Genomic DNA, 18,970 nt, shown 5'->3' on the forward strand with positions numbered 1-18,970 from the left:
TTTGCAGGTCGATGTTCTATCTCCCGATCTGATCTCACCTTCTGCAAGATGTTTTTCCGGCAAAAAAAAAAGATGACTGCAAAACAAAAGAGGACACTTGGAATACACTCAAGCAGTACTACGATCCGATCCCCTCACTCAATCAGCACAGACAGAAGAGCATGGCGTGGAACTGGAACGGGGGGAGTGCACAGACGGCGGGCATGTGCCTCACACGTGCGGTCCCCAGGAAAGGCGGGAGGGGGAGAACCGGTCACATGTCCCCGTCCTCGCGGGCCCACCCGCCGAGCTGTTCTCCGTCGGGCGGACGCCTTGGAGACTGGACCTCGCACCAACCAGCACCCACCAAATAATCCCAGCCCCACGATACAACTCTGGAGCGCATCTGAACCCGACCCATAGCCCACATGGGCCAGCCAGACACCTGCGCAACCAATGACGGTCCACGCAGCGTGCCACCCACACCGTCACCGACGTGCGGGTCCGCAAGCAATGACCCAACCTGTCAGCCGCGAGGCACGCGTGGGCGCTGGTCCGTGTCCAGCGCTGGCCGGTGACCACCGACGAACGAGGGCCAGCGTGGCGAAATATCCCGTGGGCAGTTCGGGCATTCCGCCTCGAGGGGGAAGATTTCAAATTTACTCAAGGTCGAGCGATCCGGGCCGTCGGGCCCGACGAGGGGTTGGAGGGGAGCGCGCGTGGGCCGTCGGATGCCGGCCGTCCCCTCCGCCGCCTACGGCTATTTAATACCCACCGCGCTCGCGTCGCTCCTCCCCGGCCACCACACCCCCTCCTCCCCCACCCTCCGCTCCCCTCTCGCCGCCGATTGTTCTGCCTGCGGGAACCATCTCATATCTCGTAAGCACAGTCATTCTTTACCAGTCTCATGCCCGCACTTTATTCTTAGTACTTTTGATGCTGTAAGTATGGATTTGGAATGTCACCGTGAGTCGAGTAGTTGCTGGGTCTGAATTTTTTTGAATTTTTTTGGCGGCGGAAGAGGTATTGCGCTAGGATCTTCGTCGGCTTGCTGATTTGTGTAGAGCAATGCGTGGATCCGGTCTGTAGTTCTCTCTCTATTCTAGGTTGTATACTTCGATTTGTTCCGTTCAATCGTTTCTTAGATCTGTGGATTTCATTTCGACAGATCTGGATCTAGGTCCGGCCCCTTGTTACTGCAGTAGTGTGGTATATTCTGGAGTTATGTTACGTGGCACTTGTTAGATTACTAATAGTGGCAGCATATTGTTTGGGATCCACTCGACAGAATACTAGTATAGTTCGCGAGTCATTGTCTTGAAGATCTGGTGGCGCATGATTTTGCTTTTACTAGTTGATTTGTCACTATAGTTCCCCAGTCATTGTTACTGCCTTTTTTGCTTGAAAACTCCGGATCTAGATGTGTTCAATGTCAAGTGGGTAGAAGTTCAGTGGCAACTGGGATCTCAAGCCCCATGTGTTGCTTGTGTAGATCTGTGCTTTGCTGATATGATCTGAAATCATCCTTGGTTTTCCATGCTTGTTGCAACATCTGATATTAATTTGGCCATGCGTCTCCTTCTGTTTCCAGGGCCAAGATGAGGGAAATCCTGCACATCCAGGGTGGGCAATGCGGCAACCAGATCGGTGCCAAGTTCTGGGAGGTGGTGTGTGATGAGCATGGCATTGACCCAACTGGGCGCTACACCGGTACCTCTGACCTGCAGTTGGAGCGTGTCAATGTCTACTACAATGAGGCCTCCTGTGGTCGCTTTGTGCCCCGGGCTGTTCTTATGGACCTTGAGCCTGGCACCATGGACAGTGTCCGCACTGGCCCTTACGGGCAGATCTTCCGCCCTGACAACTTTGTCTTTGGGCAATCTGGTGCGGGTAACAATTGGGCCAAGGGCCACTACACCGAGGGTGCTGAGCTTATCGATTCTGTTTTGGATGTTGTGAGGAAGGAGGCTGAGAACTGTGACTGTCTGCAAGGTAATGAACTCATCACTTACTGAACTCTGATAGTTGCTAGATAGAATCCTGTTTATTCCATTAGAGTGTGCAAGCTTATGTGGTGTCTCCTTCCCTTATATAATATGAAATGTATGCCATAATAGTGCTGTGATGGTTGTGAATATTTACATGTATGGGACTCATTTAATTATACATTATATCAAGGTGCACGCTATATATCCTTCAGATTGTCGGCCCACCAAATAATTAGCATAACAGCCCTTTTATCAGCATAAATATTCTTGTGAGGTAGTCTAGTGGTCGACAATAATTGTATAATAATGCAATCCACCCATTCAAGATAGTGTCCTTATATTGTACTATTCTGCTTAGCAAGTCTGCAAGTGTACTGAATTGCTGTATTGTTTTAATGCCTGTGCTGTATTTTATCATGTATTGATGATAATTAATCCTACATGTTTATGTTACCAGGATTCCAAGTATGCCACTCTCTTGGTGGTGGTACCGGGTCTGGCATGGGTACCCTGTTGATATCTAAAATCAGGGAGGAGTACCCTGACCGCATGATGCTGACGTTCTCAGTGTTCCCCTCACCAAAAGTATCTGATACTGTGGTTGAGCCATACAATGCAACTCTCTCAGTCCATCAGCTGGTTGAGAATGCTGACGAGTGCATGGTTCTTGACAATGAGGCTCTCTATGACATCTGTTTCAGGACTCTTAAGCTGACCACACCTAGCTGTAAGCCACTTTTCATCGTCTCTAGTATTTCCCCTATCTTTTTTGGAGAACACCATGTAACTCGTTCCATGTTTGCTTGTTTTGTGCAGTTGGGGACTTGAACCATTTAATCTCTGCTACCATGAGTGGAGTCACATGCTGCCTAAGGTTCCCTGGTCAGCTGAATTCCGACCTCCGGAAGCTGGCAGTGAACCTTATCCCATTCCCCCGCCTCCACTTCTTCATGGTGGGCTTCGCTCCATTGACATCCCGTGGGTCTCAGCAGTACCGTGCCCTCACTGTCCCAGAGCTCACACAGCAAATGTGGGATGCCAAGAACATGATGTGCGCCGCCGATCCTCGCCATGGCCGTTACCTCACCGCCTCTGCCATGTTCCGTGGAAAGATGAGCACAAAGGAGGTCGACGAGCAGATGATCAACGTCCAGAACAAGAACTCATCCTACTTTGTGGAGTGGATCCCCAACAATGTCAAGTCCAGCGTCTGTGACATCCCACCGACAGGGCTCTCCATGGCGTCCACCTTCGTTGGCAACTCGACCTCCATCCAGGAGATGTTCCGGAGGGTGAGCGAGCAGTTCACTGCCATGTTCAGGAGGAAGGCTTTCTTGCATTGGTACACTGGTGAAGGCATGGACGAGATGGAGTTCACTGAGGCTGAGAGCAACATGAACGACCTTGTCTCGGAGTACCAGCAGTACCAGGATGCTACTGCCGATGAGGAGGGCGAGTACGAGGATGAAGATCAGGAGCCTGAGGAGGACATGTAAGGTGGGAGGTCCATGTGGTGCTTTGCTGGGTGGGGGGTTCTGGGGGCAGAGTTTGATCTGTTTGGTGCTTTGTTATAAATCTGTTTATCATCGCAACTACCGCTTGTACGCCACCGCCATTCTTCATGCCTTTCCTAAGCTTTGTATTTCTCATGTTATGGCACCTTTTCGGTATTGTATCACTTGATGCCATCCGGTATGTTCTGTGTTGAGGTTTCTGGACCTCTCTGGTGGTGAATGGCTTCTGAGTTGGTATTTCTTGCAAATTATTTCGTCAGACTGTATGCAGGGTATAATGGTTCCAACATACGGAGTAGTATTGAAATTCTCAAGTGGCCTCAGCCCGTCAGCTAGACCCTGGTGTGTTGTACTCCCTTTGTCCCATAATGTAAGACCTTTTTTTGACACTAGTATAGTGTTAAAAAACATCTTATATTATGGGACGGAGCGACTACATTGTACTGCTGTGATGCCTCTCGCGCTCATTGATTCTGCTCTGAGATTAGAAATTTCGCTTACTGAACTGAGCTTAAGTGCTTTCCATTTTTAGGCAGAGCTTAAACATTTTGACTATTTATGAGTTTTCTTATTTGAAACAGTCATGGGGAAAACTCCCGACCTGAAAATATTTGGAAAGGTAATTGATGCAGAGTAACTAGCATGAGTTTTCTTATTTGAAACACTCCTCATTATAGGAAAACCAAATATTCATGAGGTTTGATGTACAGTACTCTCTTCGATTCATATTATTTGTATGGATGTATTCGTATCTAGACAAATCTAAGATAAGTAATATGGATCAGAGGGAGTACTAAACTTTCCATGAACAAATGTGAAAGGGAAGATATTCCAGACTCTGGGTAGGAGGATGCATTTTTTATGCTATGCATAACTCATTTGCAGTATAGCTGAGTTCCCAAACAGAGATATATTACACAACGCACCAGTCTAGCAGGGAGTTCCCATGCGTTGTTTTTCCATGTTCTAACTTACGTGGAATGTAGTTTTCAAATTAACAAATCCTGAAAATAGTCTGAACCAGAAGAATACGTTAACTACATGCTTCACATTTACAAAGTATCGGTCTTCAGCCTGGGATGTTGTTTCTATGTCGATTGTGCTTCAAGCAGGATGTTCGAGGCTAAATTTACGTCATTATTTGTCAGTGCAAGAGCCTGAATTGCAGAAGCAGGGTCAAAACCCATGGAAACAAGCGTGGCAATTGACGACTCCGTTGGATCTGGGGTAGTTGTGTGCGTGCCCTGGATCAAAGTTGATAAGGAACAATAGTCAGTTATACCAGGGAATATCAGATGTGCTCAATTTTAAACGATGATCATCTAACTTTATTGAAGAGCAAAATCTAATTATTGTTTTACTTAAAGGATCCGATAACAGCACTTGACCTTAAATGGCTTGGTCAGGTCACTTGATCTTGTTTTTTTACCAATAAAAAGGTCACTTGATCTTGTTATGATCATAAGCTTACTTCAAGTATACATTTTGCAGGGAAATTATAACAGTAAAATCTGGATTTCCTCAAGTACTCTTTCATTGTATTCACAAATAAAATACTAAATGGAACGAATACTCAATGGGACATTCTTTTTTCTCTTCAAGAAAATAGATCATTGCTTTAGAATATACATGCTGTAATCTGCTAATCTCTCCACAAAATCAATATATTGGAAATACTTGCCTGCATTTGATGAGTCTGGCGATGAGGAATGTTCTCATCAGTTGTTGCAATTGGCAATCTTTGATAAGAGTTGTTAGGGAAGGGCCATGATAACCGTGAAAACAATGAAGTTACATACTCTGGGACCTGTAATGATTCAAAGTTCCCTTTACAACGTAACTAAAGGCACAGCACATATGGACATGTAAATCTTACCAAGGAAACACAAATATACATGAAAGAAAAATAGAAAATTGCCATTAAGAATATCTCATAACCAACGGTAATACTTAATCATTTGTGTCAAAAGTCATCAGATATCTCAACTAGAGATCTAAGCATGATTATTAGACATTGGACCATATGTAGAAAATAGACGAGTAGAGTAAAAGCAATTGTACATAGAAAGCATGGTTATTAATTGATACTCTGATAAGAGCAGAAACATTATTCAAAGTTCTAGAAAGATGTTTGTAGAGTCACCTTTAGCCTGCGGATACCAAATATATTCAGACGGTACAAAAGCCCAGCCAATATACCAGACAGTCCAGGTATAACAGAACGTCTTCCAGATGAGAAAAGAAGCTGAAGATATAAAATCAAAACATAAAGCTACAACCAGCAGAACAGTGGAAGATTCAAGACAAGGATAACAGTTATCTTAGGACTGACCTGGAGCCCTGCCAAATATACGAATGACTTGTCACATAATTGCAGTCCAAATATGCGAAACTTTGTTGAGATGGGAATGTCAAAGAAGAAGGGTACATAAGATGCAAATATGAGGCCATATGGTCCAGATGTTAATGGATTGAAAGATGGATCTGCAAATCCAAGACTGAGATGTCAGATAAAAATGGAATACAACTAAACAGGTGTCATAGGGAGATAAGAAAAGCAAATAGTAAGTAAATCAGTCTAACAGGTCAATATAGTGCAATGGTTAGCAATAGAAAAGGCACCACACCTATTGGTTATTTTGTTTTCCACAATTAGAATAACGAACATCGCTTGCGGAATAGCTTAGATAGATGACACATAAAGCTTTTATGCTAAGAAAACAGGCTTTAAGGCTTTAAGCATCAATGCTTGGATGAGAACAAACAGCTCAATGAGCTCATTATTGACACTGGGCAACATAAGAACCGTCTATGACAATACAGAGGCCCTTGAAGATATTAGGAAATTAACCTTCAGGACCACACAAAAAGAAACATGGTAAACACAGGTTACAGATCTTGATTTTTGGTGCAAAGAAAACTATGTTGAAAGGAAACCACATTTGGCCATGAAAAGGCCCTCATGATTTTTAAGGAGATCAATTTCCAACTTTATATGCATTTATATGGTAGATGAGCATTCCCATGAAGTATCAAGTAAAAGCAACCTGTACCAAACAAATAAACTGATGGGAACACTAACAATTTAAGCAGCATTTGACTCGACTAGGGGTTATGAAAATGAGAAAGAGCAGTGACGCATACCTTTCAGATAACCTAAAGCTAGGATCTGAAGCAGTACAGACACCGTCATGGAGAAGACTATGAACACCTAGATGTTCAAATAACGACATCAGCATCAGCAAATCAAACACAGCAACTGCATGTGCAACATCTTAAGAGCATAATATCCTCTTACTTACAGCATACTTGTTTGAACCTATCTGACGCTCGAACACCCTGAAGTAGTAGAGCAAGGCCACCCCAAAGATGAGCTCAGGCGATGACGAGAAGGCAAACAACGAGGCAATCACCCTCCATATCCGCAGATTTTCGTAAAGATTCTGCATGAAAAAGGGGGATGGTGAACTCAATCAGCTCTCAGCTGCATTTCGCAACATTGCCGTGTGATCCCCAGACACCTAGCGAACCGCAGCTCAAACAATAGGATCTAGTACACGCACTGGGTAGTAGGGTAGGTCGACTTGCCTGGTGGGACAGGCCTAGGTCGAGGAAGCGGGAGCGGAGGCCGAACGGGACGGAGAAGAGCGCGGCGGCGACGACCACGGCCCTCGACACCGGCGCATTGTCTGCAGCAGAGCAAATCGGGCCTGCTGGTCAGATCGCACTACCGATGCTGCGAGCTACAGCAGTAGACAAGCAAGGAGAAGGAAAGCCAAGAGGGGAATCGAGACTTCGATTCAGTTTTAGGGGAAAGTAATCAGGGGCGATAGGTTGCGTACGGAAACCCGGAAGTCCGCCGCTTATCGCCGGCGGTCGGGAGGGGGGGCTGGAGGAGACGAGCGGGCGGTGTACCCTCTGGTGCTCTGGTCGGTGGATGCGGCCGCGGAGCAGGCTGCGCGCCGACGGAGCAGCTTCAGGGTCGAGCCGAGTCTGACCTGTGGAAGGGCAACACACGTGGAGCTGGCCGGTGGGACAGTGGAAATTTTGTGGTTTAGGAGGAAAGTAGTAGTATAATATAAGGAGCGCTTTGATATTTTCTGATTTTCGTGACACGACTTCTACTATGATTTTCAGTCAGCATATACGAATCAAAATTGTTTTACAAGAAATATCGATATTTTGTATACATGTTCAATTCATGTACTCTGGTATATAAATAATGGTCAAAATCATGCATTAAAGACCAGAAAGTCACGCATGCAAGAAGAAGGGAGTATAAGGGCATGTACAATGGTTGATAAAATAGTCTTATCTTAAGTTTTGCATGTAATTTAGAGATGACAAAGAAAAATGTCTACAATGGGTCATCTCTTAGCATTATCTTCAATAACTAGCAATTCCTAAAAATATGATGAGACATATTGTGCTAAGAGATCATCTCTTGTCTTATCTTAAATAAGAGAAGACAAGCCTTCTCTTATTAGTTCTCTCTCCTCCATCTTATTATTTATCCTATGTGACACTCCTAAGATAGCACCATTGAAGTCCGCCGCTCAACCTTCCGGGTTTCCATCAGCGATGGAGCCCTAAGGAGTTGCAAGACGAGACAGGTTTTTGACAAACACAAAATTCATGAAAATTCATATTTTTACAATTCAAAAAAATCTAAAAAAAATACAGGTATACATGGAGGCATATCACATATATGTGTAAATTTTTAGGACGAAATATGTTGAAATGAAGGTTGTGCAAAAAAGACAAATCTAAGGCTTTCTAACACATGATACTATTCATCCTCAAAGTCCAAAAATTTGTCTTTTTTGTATGGGTCGCATTTTAAAGTATTTCATCTTGAATTTTTACACACACATACATTTCATCCTTGTATAGTTGCATTTTTTTTCAGAATTTTTGAAGTCGCCAAGTTTGAATTTTGAATTTTTCAAAAATAAAGGGCTCCATAAAGCTCGGTCACCAACGCCCTACTCCACTTCAAGGTTAAATAACTATGTTTATAACGTGCTTATATTAGTTTTTTTTCAACAAAGACTTAGACCTATTATAAATGTTCACAAGACGTACAAAGCACCTCAAACATAATAAAATATATATCGAGGTCTTTGGACCACCAAACAACCACTATCGCTATCAGACAAGTTGTTGACGCGTCATTGTCGTCGCTCTTACACAAGAGCCGGTTTGGCTGTGTCAATGACAAGTGAAAAGTCATTGTGCACTTGCCCATAAGAACCAGCCCCTCGGAACCGTTGTCGCAGCCATTGAACACTTCGGTCGATTCAAAGAACCTGTCACTAACATTGTCCTAACCTTATAGCCCCGAAGAGCTGCGGGAATCTACACCGGAACTCCGCCTAATCCGCCCCGACGAATGAAATCGAAGGGGTCAAAAGATGGAAGACCGACTCGAAGATGAAGCGCCGTCATCCATCCAAATGCTACCCCCGTGAGGATTAAAACCCTAACCGATCTACTAACCGGAGTTGAGGCACCAGAATTTTCCTCCTTGCCGCCGACCACCAGAGCGATAGGTAGAGGAGCGGAGAATCCATGGACTCACCAGTGAAGATCAAGGGGAGGAAGCTTGCAAAGGTAAGCATGTGTGTACCCAATATTACGAAGAACACGCAGTTTTGTTGTTTTTTCATTTAAAAATTAGAAATGTGATTTTCGCTAGGTACGAAGAAAGAGAAATGGGTTCGTGAATGCACGGGTTCGAAACAGATATGCTCTACCACATTGGTACGCGGGTTCGAAACACATATTCCCACAGCACTCACTTGGTACTATGATCTACCACATTGGCTAACTATTCTTCTTTTTTTGCCGGGGAGGAGGGGGGCTAACTATTCTTCTAACGAGAAGGCAATAGAAAACCTATGGGAGGTTTCCAAACAGGCGTCCAAACGTATTCCTTGTGCTGGATGAAGAGAGTGCATTAGCAATCCTCTTTGGGATTCAGATACATTTGGGCATGAGTTATGTGTTATTTAAAGATAAATAAATTCACGGATCTTGCTCTGGTATTATGCAAAACATATAATTAGGAGCTGATGCAGGTAATAAAACATTTGCTTAGAGCTTTGCTTAGACAGACCCAAATGAGCATGTGCTAGAGTATTGGATACATGATCCTAGCAGCCGGTCTGGTTGAGCCGATGCATGTGGGAAACTAGGTAGGCTCCAAAACACACAATAAAATGTTTCTTTCCCCATAGATTCTGCCAGCACACTGTGAGGTACTCACGATAGATGTGCTGCTTCGACTCAAATTTCCGATGCGTCTCATTCTTATGGGATCCGATTGTCAATCAAATACACTCGTAGCCTTCCTTTTTATCATCCTTGCCTATACTAAATTTTCTTTTTCCCCGCTCCCTTTCTCCTGATGTGGTTATGGTTTCCAAATGTGTAGAGAAATTAGCTATCTTATAGTGGGAATGGAAGACAGGTTACATATGAATGGATGGCTTGTAGATGTAGTAAATGAAACTTCTCTAGTGCATCACACTTTACCAACCAGCTCAGCCAACTCTGATTTGATTATTCACTGCACGGTAGGCTAGAAGATATATATTCCCAAAATGTACTCCCTCCGTTCCAAATTACTCGTCGCAGAAATGGATATATCTAAAACTAAAATACATCTAGATACATCCATACCTGCGAGAAGTAATTTGAAACGGAGGGAGTACGTGCGTGTAATGTCGTGTGGAAGCCACATATGATCACCCGGAGATAAATATATATCATCCTTAAATAATTGGAGTTGTAAACTGTATTTCTTGTGAGAATAATTAGGCACACCTCTGTAGCACGGAGTTGTCCATAAATACTTACAAACTCTGCAACGACTAACGTCGTGTTGTTGGAAATGAGGCACAAGATGGTCAAATTTAGACACGAATTCAAGTAATAACACACATGGCGTCCGACCCAGCTGCATACTTGATATCCCAGGGGAAATGCATCTGCACAATGATTTGAACGGTGTAACATTGAGAAGACTAACAAGTCTACTATCCAACAACAACATAATTAAAGACAAAAACTTAGTAAAGTTGTACATTATCATTCATATAAACTCGTTGCTTCTCTGATGGATCTTTTCGATGACAGAATGCAAATTTAGTGACTTAGCTTAACCTCTACCAAATTCATTTAGAAGGATAGCAATAGGTGAGTGGATTTTCCAAAGGAACGTGGAATGTTGTAGCTCAGCTAGTGGGTGAACTGTCACTTGTATCTAGCCCACTAGCAAGCAATGAGATGCTAATACAAGCAATGAAATATCAACTGACACAATATTGAGATGCGCTACTCAGGGGAACAATCTTTTGTGTCTCTTGGGTGCTTGATCAAATCCGGTCTAGATGAGTTGATGCATGCAGGAAATAGTGCGAGCTACTAAACTCGCTCCAAAGGCTCAAGTCGACGATCATGCCTGCATTGCTGCTCTGTGGCTCGAATTCCCCATGCATTACATTCATATTCACCATTGATTACATCGGCCTCCTCTTCTTTACCCTCATTGCACTCTTTTTCTTGCAATTTACTTGGTGGTTGTTTTCAATTTTCATTACATGGTGAGAAAACTAGCTATTTGTTTGCGGGAATGGAACACCATTGGGAAACACTTCTATCTGTAGGCTGATAAGAAGGCCAGCGTCAAACTAGTAGATGGCCGTCGATTCAATTGAGATCTGGCGGTCACATATTGTGCAAAAAAAACCATGGATAGGTACGTAACTTCTCCCTAATTAAGCTCCTCATATCCCTCCCGATTTCCTCGCTGCCAACCCACGCACCTCCCAGATCCACTTCTCCCCTGGCCTTGCATGCACGGGCCTTCTCCTCTCATCGTCGTCGAGCAACACGGCCACTTCACCGGCCACTTCTTTCCCATCCACCGCGCCAGAGCGCCACCCTTCCGTACGTGTCGCGGTGCCCATCTCTAGCCGGGGTGGCCGCTGGTGTGGTTGCCTAACCATGCAACCCGAAGGACCAATAGATGCAGGGAGGATCACAAGCCGTAAGAATCAGCCCATGTCCCTGTTGGATGATCTTTTTTGCTGAATTTGCTGTGTCCATGCAGATACTACTTTGATATTGTATGAGAATATATGCTTCCAAATATTCATGCTTGGTACCTACTATATTTGTGTTTCTTCCGCACATACAATTCTGTTGGGGAACGCAGTAATTTCAAAAAAAATCCTACGCACACGCAAGATCCATCTAGGTGATGCATAGCAACGAGAGGGAAGAGTGTTGTCCACGTACCCTCGTAGACCGTAAACGGAAGTGTTATGACAACGCGGTTGATGTAGTCGTACGTCTTCACGATCTGACCGATCCTAGCACTGAAGGTACGGCACCTCCGCGATCTGCACACGTTCAGCTCGGTGACGTCCCACGAACTCTAGATCCAGCTGAGTGTCGGGGGAGAGCTTCGTCAGCACGACGGCGTGATGACGGTGATGACAAAGTTACCGACGCAAGGCTTCGCCTAAGCACTACAACGATATGACCGAGGTGGAAATCTGTGGAGGGGGGCACCGCACACGGCTAAGAGATCAACTTGTGTGTCTATGGGGTGCCCCCTCCTCGCGTATATAAAGGAGAGAGGGAGGAAGAGGCCGCCCTAGGAGGAGGAGCACGCCAAGGGGGGGGGGCAATCCTACTCCAAGTAGGTTTCCCCCCCCCCCTTTCCTATTCCTACTAGGAGGAGGAAAGAGGAGGAGGGAGAAGGAAAGAGGGGGCCGGGCCCCCAAACCCTAAACCAATTCGGTTTGGGCCTAGGGAGGGCGCGCCCCACACCTTGCTTGCTGCCCTCTGACGATGTCAAAATCGGCGGATCTCGGGTAGGGGGTCCCGAACTGTGCGTCTAAGGTCGATGGTAACAGGAGACAGGGGACACAATGTTTTACCCAGGTTCGGGCCCTCTCTATGGAGGTAATACCCTACGCCCTACTTGATTGATTTTGATGAATATGAGTATTAGAAGAGTTGATCTACCACGAGATCGTAATGGCTAAACCCTAGAGGTCTAGCTTGTATGGTTATGATAATGTGTCCCCTCCGGACTAAGTCCTCCGGTTTATATAGACACCGGGAGGATCTAGGGTTACACAAGGTCGGTTACAAAGAAAAGAATCTACATATTTGGTCGCCAAGCTTGCCTTCCACGCCAAGGAGAGTCCCATCCGAACACGGGTGCAGTCTTCGGTCTTCGTATCTTCACAACCCATCAGTCCGGCCCATGGCTAATAGGCCGGACGCCCGAGGACCCCTTAGTCCATGACTCCCTCAGTAGCCCCTGAACCTGGCTTCAAGGACAACGTATCCGGCGCATAGATCTCTCTTCGGCATTGCAAGGCGGGTTCCTCCCTCCGAACTCCAAGATAGTCTTCGGACATATTTGAACGTGTCCGGACCTGTAACACAACACCACACACAACCGTAGAGAGAATATAGTATTCCACGAGTCCCATCGCTGACAAATTTTTTACAACATGACATCACGTCTGCCCGGTCACTATATCGAACCACTTTGTCTGCCATTCCGTGTTTCGAGATGTGATTTCCATTGGCACGTCTTGTCAAAGCAGAGATTGTGTCCCCTTATTGCGGGATCCTCATCAATGCAGGTGTGGGTAACCCAACCGTGCCGTTTACACAACCCTTGGGAGTAGGCGAGTTTTAAGGGGAGTAGGAAGGCGTTTGACATTCGCGGCCTTTATAAGGGGATAAGGATTCGTCCTCATTCACCCACACCTTCTCCTTCCTCTGCCCATCCATTCTTGAGCTCCAGCGCCCAAGCTCTAGCTTCCCCCGCTGGAGAAAGCACTCCAACCATGTCCGGATCCGGAGCTGGAGGCAAGTGGATGGCCTCCTCTGTTAAGAAGAAAGACATCAAGGAGCTCCGAGAGGCCGGATATCTGGCCAAGGAGATCGTTCACCGTCTCCCGGCCAGGGGACAGATCGTCCCTACACCAGAGCCCCATGAGAGGGTTGTGTTTCTCACACATTTCGTCCGTGGGCTGGGATTCCCTATCCACCCGTTTGTCCGCGGACTGATATTTTTACCACGGGCTAGACTTCCATGATCTAGCCCCCAACTTTATCCTCAACATCTCGGCATTTATAGTCATTTGCGAGGCCTTTCTCCGTATCCCACCTCACTTCGGCCTATGGCTGAAGACCTTTAATGTAAATCCGAAGGTGGTGAGAGGCCAACAAGCAGAGTGCGGAGGCGCCATGGTGGGCAAGATGCCCAATGTCACATGGCCTGAAGGCTCCTTTGTGGAGATGGTGAAGGGGTGGCAGTCGGGGTGGTTCTACATCACCGAGCCGCATGACACCAACTGGGCGGCGGCCCCCGAATTCTGATCTGGAGTTCCGATGCGGCTCACCTCCTGGCAAGAGAAGGGTCTAACCTGGGTTCTTCGAATGAGCTAACTGGGCTCCAGACGTGTGTCCAGAACATGATAACCAAGAGAATCAAACTTGTCAACATGATCCAGGTTATGCTCATTCGCCGGATCCTTCCGTGCCAATGCCAGACTTGCTATTTGTGGGAGTTCGATCCGGCCAAGCCCCAGACGCTGCTAGAGCTCTTCGGCACGACGCACGAAGACATCTGGAAAGTGCTCTTCAAGGCCGGCGAGACACCACCACCTACGACTGAGGATCGCGGGCTCAGCTTAAAACGCCAGGCTAATTCGGTAAGTTCTTTCATGTTTTCAAGGTATAGCCTTTACTGGCATATTTTGAGAAGGAGTCTAAGCCTTCCTATAAATTTTTTAGGCCTGGATCGACATAGCGGGGCGGATTAACTGTCCGGCTCTGCTGCGCGAAGACCAAGAAGCCCCACTTCTGACGAAGATGCTGTTTCCGGTGCCTTATGATGTGCCAGAGAAGAAGGCCAAGAAAACGACCAAGGGGGCCCGGAGTGGCCCTCGCCAAAAAGGCGCTTCGGACGTGACGTCCAAAGACGAGACTCACTCTTCGGCCGCCGAAGACGACGACGAGGAGGAGGAAGAAAGCGACCCCCCCCCTTGAGGGGGCAAGGAAGAAAAGGGGGGCCTCCCCAAATTTGGAGGCGAAGGCACCCAAGAGGGGGAAGGGCTCCCTTGCGGATAACTCCGCGTGGGATGTCGATAGCAGTCGAAGAGAATGCCCCGGACCAAGCCTCGGGCCGCCTCGTAAGTACCAAAAACCTTATGCACGTCCAAATTCCTGGCCTTTCCATTTTTTAATATTAATATGTTTAAATTATGCCATCACAGTCCGGCCCGCAGCAGCTCCCCGCGATCCTCGACAGAGGGTTCGCTAGATTCAAAGGAGATGGCTAGCATGTCACCGCCGCCCACTCACTCTGTCTCGGACAAGGGTGACGATGAGGTGGTGTCCCAAAGGACCTTCCCAGACTGGGGGGAGGTTTCGGAGATCGTCGGGGTGGCGCTCAAGGATGACTCCTCGGCCGCCGGACACATGGGGGAAAAGCCCCCGTGAGGACTGGTGATGGGGGCCAAATTCCATTCGGCCCCCAGCCGGTGTGACGCCCCCGATTCAATCGTACACTAATCATACACGCAAACGTGTACGATCAAGATCAGGGGCTCACGGGAAGATATCACAACACAACTCTACAAATAAAATAAGTCATACAAGCATCATATTACAAGCCAGGGGCCTCGAGGGCTCGAATACAAGAGCTCGATCATAGACGAGTCAGCGGAAGCAACAATATCTGAGTACAGACATAAGTTAAACAAGTTTGCCTTAAGAAGGCTAGCACAAACTGGGATACAGATCGAAAGAGGTGCAGCCCTCCTGCCTGGGATCCTCCTAACTACTCCTGGTCGTCGTCAGCGGGCAGCACGTAGTAGTAGGCACCTCCGGTGTAGTAGGAGTCGTCGTCGACGGTGGCGTCTGGCTCCTGGACTCCAGCATCTGGTTGCAACAACCAGAATGAAAGGAAAGGGGGAAAAGGGGAAGAAAGCAACCGTGAGTACTCATCCAAAGTACTCGCAAGCAAGGAGCTACACTACATATGCATGGGTATCAAATGGAGTAAGGGTATCATATGTGGACTGAACTGCAGAATGCCAGAATAAGAGGGGGATAACTAATCTTTTCGAAGACTACGCTTCTGATAGCCTCCGTCTTGCAACATGTAGAAGAGAGTAGACTGAAGTCCTCCAAGTAACATCGCATAGCATAATCCTACCCGGCGATCCCCTCCTCGTATCCCTGAGAGAGAGCGACCACCGGTTGTATCTGGCACTTGGAAGGGTGTGTTTTATTAAGTATCCGATTCTAGTTGTCATAAGGTCAAGGTACAACTCCAAGTCGTCCTGTTACCGAAGATCACGGCTATTCGAATAGATTAACTTCCCTGCAGGGGTGCACCACATTCCCCAACACGCTTGATCCCATTTGGCCGGACACACTTTTCGGGGTCATGCCCGGCCGCGAAAGATCAACACGTCGCAGCCCCACCTAGGCACAACAGAGAGGTCAGCACGCCGGTCTAAACCTAAGCGCACAGGGGTCTGGGCCCATCGCCCTTAGCACACCTGCACGTTGCGTGGGCGGCCGGAAGCAGACCTAGCCTAGTGGCGTTCCAGTCCAATCCAGCGCGCGCCGCTCCGTCGCTGACGTCAAGAAGGCTTCGGCTGATACCACGACGCCGGGATACCCATAACTACTCCCACGTAGATGGTTAGTGCGTATAGACCAAATGGCCAGACTCAGATCAAATACCCAGATCTCGTTAAGCGTGCTAAGTATCCACGAACGCCGAACAGGGCCAGGCCCACCTCTCTCCTAGGTGGTCGGAACCTGCCCTGTCGCTCCGCCTCAAAGATCCACACAGAGGGCCGTTGGGACAAAGGTCCTTTCAGCCCCCAATCCGTGAATCACTCGCGGGTGCTCCACAAGCCGACCCGTCTTTAGTCACCACATGTATCATGTATAAAGCATATAGTATATACCCGTGATCAACTCCCGAGTGATCACGGCCCGATAGTATAGCATGGCAAACGGACAAGGATGTAGGGCCACTGATGAAAATGCTAGCATCCTATACTAAGCATTAGGATTGCAGGTAAAGGTAACAACAATAGTAGCAAGGACAAGCTATGCATCAATATAGGATTAACGGGAAGCAGTAACATGCTACACTACTCTAATGCAAGCAGTATAGAGAAGAGTAGGCGATATCTGGTGATCAAAGGGGGGGGGCTTGCCTGGTTGCTCTGGCAAGAGAGAGGGGTCGTCAACTCCGTAGTCGTACGGGGTAGCAGCGGCGTCGGTCTCGGTGTCTAGAGAGAGAAGAGGGGGAAGAAACAATAAATATAATGCAAGCATATGCATAGTGATGCATGACAAGACAAGTTACGGCGTTAGAGGTGCCCTAACGCGGTAGTAGGTGATACCGGTGAAGGGGGATAACATCCGGGAAAGTATCCCCGGTGTTTCGCGTTTTCGGACAGAGGAGCCGGAGGGGGAAAGTTGCGAGTTCGATAGGTTAGAGGGGTGTGGCGGACGAACGGGTTGCGTATCCGGATTCGTCTCGTCGTTCTGAGCAACTTTCATGTACAAAGTTTTTCCATCTGAGCTACGGTTTATTTTCTATTCATTATTAAAGATTTAAATCATTTTTAGGACTAACAGAATTAATTAATTTAGGAAATACAATTATGACATCAGCATGATGTCAGCATGATGTCAGCGGTCAACTCTGACCGTTGACCAGTCAACTGGTGGGTGGGGCCCGTCGGTCACTGACTGTTATCTCATTATCAGAATTAATTAGCCTAATTAGGTTTAGGTTAACTAAACAGAATTAATTAAATTAATTAATTATCCTAATTAATTAATTATTATAATTCCTTTTTTTTGGGGGGGCATGGGGCCCATATGTCATAGGCTCATAGTAATTAAATAGGGCTAATTAGCTTTAGCTAAATGATTAGGTTAATCTAATCCGCTTTAATTAATTCTCTAATTAATTAATTAACATTTTAATTATTATATTTATTATTTATTTTTCTTTTTTTTTTGTTAAAAGCGTTCTGGTCGTGGGCCCCCCTGTCATAGGCACAGGGGGCCTTAACGGGTTTTGGGCGCCGGGGCGATGGTTGTCGCCCGAACGGGCGCGGTTGCGGGCGCCGGGTCGCCTGGACCCGGGCGGTGCCTTGCCGGCAGCCATGGCGGGGCACGATGCCGGCCATGGAAGGGAGCGGGCCACGGCGGATGCGGCGGTCGGTGAGGACGGCGCAGAGGGCGCGGTGAGCGCGTGCTCACCGCAGGCGCACGCGTGGGCGGTCTAACGTGCGGTGACCGCGAGCGAGGGGCGAGGTAGAGAAGGGGAGAGGCCCGGGGCCTCACCAGCGTTGATGGGGAGAGGGGGCGACGAGGCGTGAGGAGGCCGGTCGTGGAGGAGGACGAAGACGGGCGGTCCGGCGACGCGGCGTCAGGGAGGCGGGGTGACTACGGGGCGAGGTGGCGGCGAGGTCTAGCGGCTTCAGAGGCAGGGCGGCGTCGGGCTCGTTGCCCCTTCCCGATCCAGATCGGGTCGGGGAAGAGGAGCGAGAGGGGAGGTGAGCCGGAGACGGGCAGCGGGCTGGTGCAGATCCGGCGACGGAGCTCGGCGGCGCCTGGTGCCGACGATGACGACGGGAGGCGTCGGGCTTGGCGAGGCGTCGGTGGGGGTTGGCGCGGCGGCGACGGAAGGGGGGGGCCCTTCCGGTCCAGGAAAGGGGGAGGGGGTGAGGACGACGGCGAGCGACGGGCGGGGCGGCGCCGGTGATGCGTCGGGGAGGCGGCGATGGGTTCGGGCCCGATCCCGATTGGATCGGGAGGGGAGTGGGGGCGAGAGGAGAGGTGGGGAGTGGGGGGTGAGTGGGGCGACGGGGTGGGGTTAGGGTTTCGGGGGTGTGGGTTATGGGGGGGGGTGGCCGGCTGGGCCTTTGCCCAGTTGGGCCGGTGGTGGCCTGGCCGGCTGGGCCGTCTGGCCCAGTGGGGGGGGGTCCTTTTATATATTTTTTTTATCTTTTCTGTTTTTATTTTTTTATAAACACTTAGGCATTTTATAAAATGGTGAACCTTACACCATAATTATCTTTGTAATATTTGGCAACCACCGAACATTTTTGTTTTAATTTTTTTGAAAACTTTTATTGTTTTCTTTTATTTGAAATTTGAACTTGTTTCGGTTCTGAACTATCGAGAGTTTACCACAGTAACCGTGGTGACGTGGCATCATTAGCGGGGAATCACTGTAGCTTAATTATCCGGGCGTTACAGCCGGATACCATTCCGGACACCTACATGGCTCCGGAGTCCAGCGAACGGCTTTCCCCGAAAGGAGGAGGTGTGCCTGTTCTGCCCGTGACCTCTGTCCAACCAGAGACACCGGATAATCTACTGGAAGCACTATGAGGCGCTTCCATTGTG

General features: G+C 47.8%; 2 protein-coding genes across 2 annotated transcripts; one reads left to right on the forward strand and one right to left on the reverse strand.

Moving 5' to 3' along the window:
• Window positions 1-701: 701 nt before the first annotated feature.
• LOC125545108 (tubulin beta-2 chain) lies at window positions 702-3,662 on the forward strand. The gene is made up of 4 exons (XM_048708976.1): window positions 702-858; window positions 1,571-1,971; window positions 2,425-2,694; window positions 2,784-3,662. Exons 2-4 carry the CDS (start codon window positions 1,578-1,580, stop codon window positions 3,461-3,463), a joined length of 1,344 nt encoding a protein of 447 aa, XP_048564933.1. The 5' UTR covers window positions 702-858; window positions 1,571-1,577; the 3' UTR covers window positions 3,464-3,662.
• Window positions 3,663-4,326: 664 nt separating this feature from the next.
• On the reverse strand, window positions 4,327-17,723 carry LOC125546971 (rhomboid-like protein 20). Its single transcript, XM_048711043.1, has 9 exons — window positions 17,666-17,723; window positions 7,324-7,605; window positions 7,070-7,170; window positions 6,784-6,924; window positions 6,626-6,692; window positions 5,814-5,965; window positions 5,625-5,726; window positions 5,163-5,288; window positions 4,327-4,725 (listed from the first exon to the last, which is right to left on the reverse strand). Exons 1-9 carry the CDS (start codon window positions 17,721-17,723, stop codon window positions 4,570-4,572), a joined length of 1,185 nt encoding a protein of 394 aa, XP_048567000.1. The 3' UTR covers window positions 4,327-4,569.
• Window positions 17,724-18,970: the final 1,247 nt, after the last annotated feature.

The sequence above is a fragment of the Triticum urartu genome, chromosome 3 (genome assembly GCF_003073215.2).
Source record: "Triticum urartu cultivar G1812 chromosome 3, Tu2.1, whole genome shotgun sequence".
NCBI classification, from domain to species: Eukaryota; Viridiplantae; Streptophyta; class Magnoliopsida; order Poales; family Poaceae; genus Triticum; species Triticum urartu.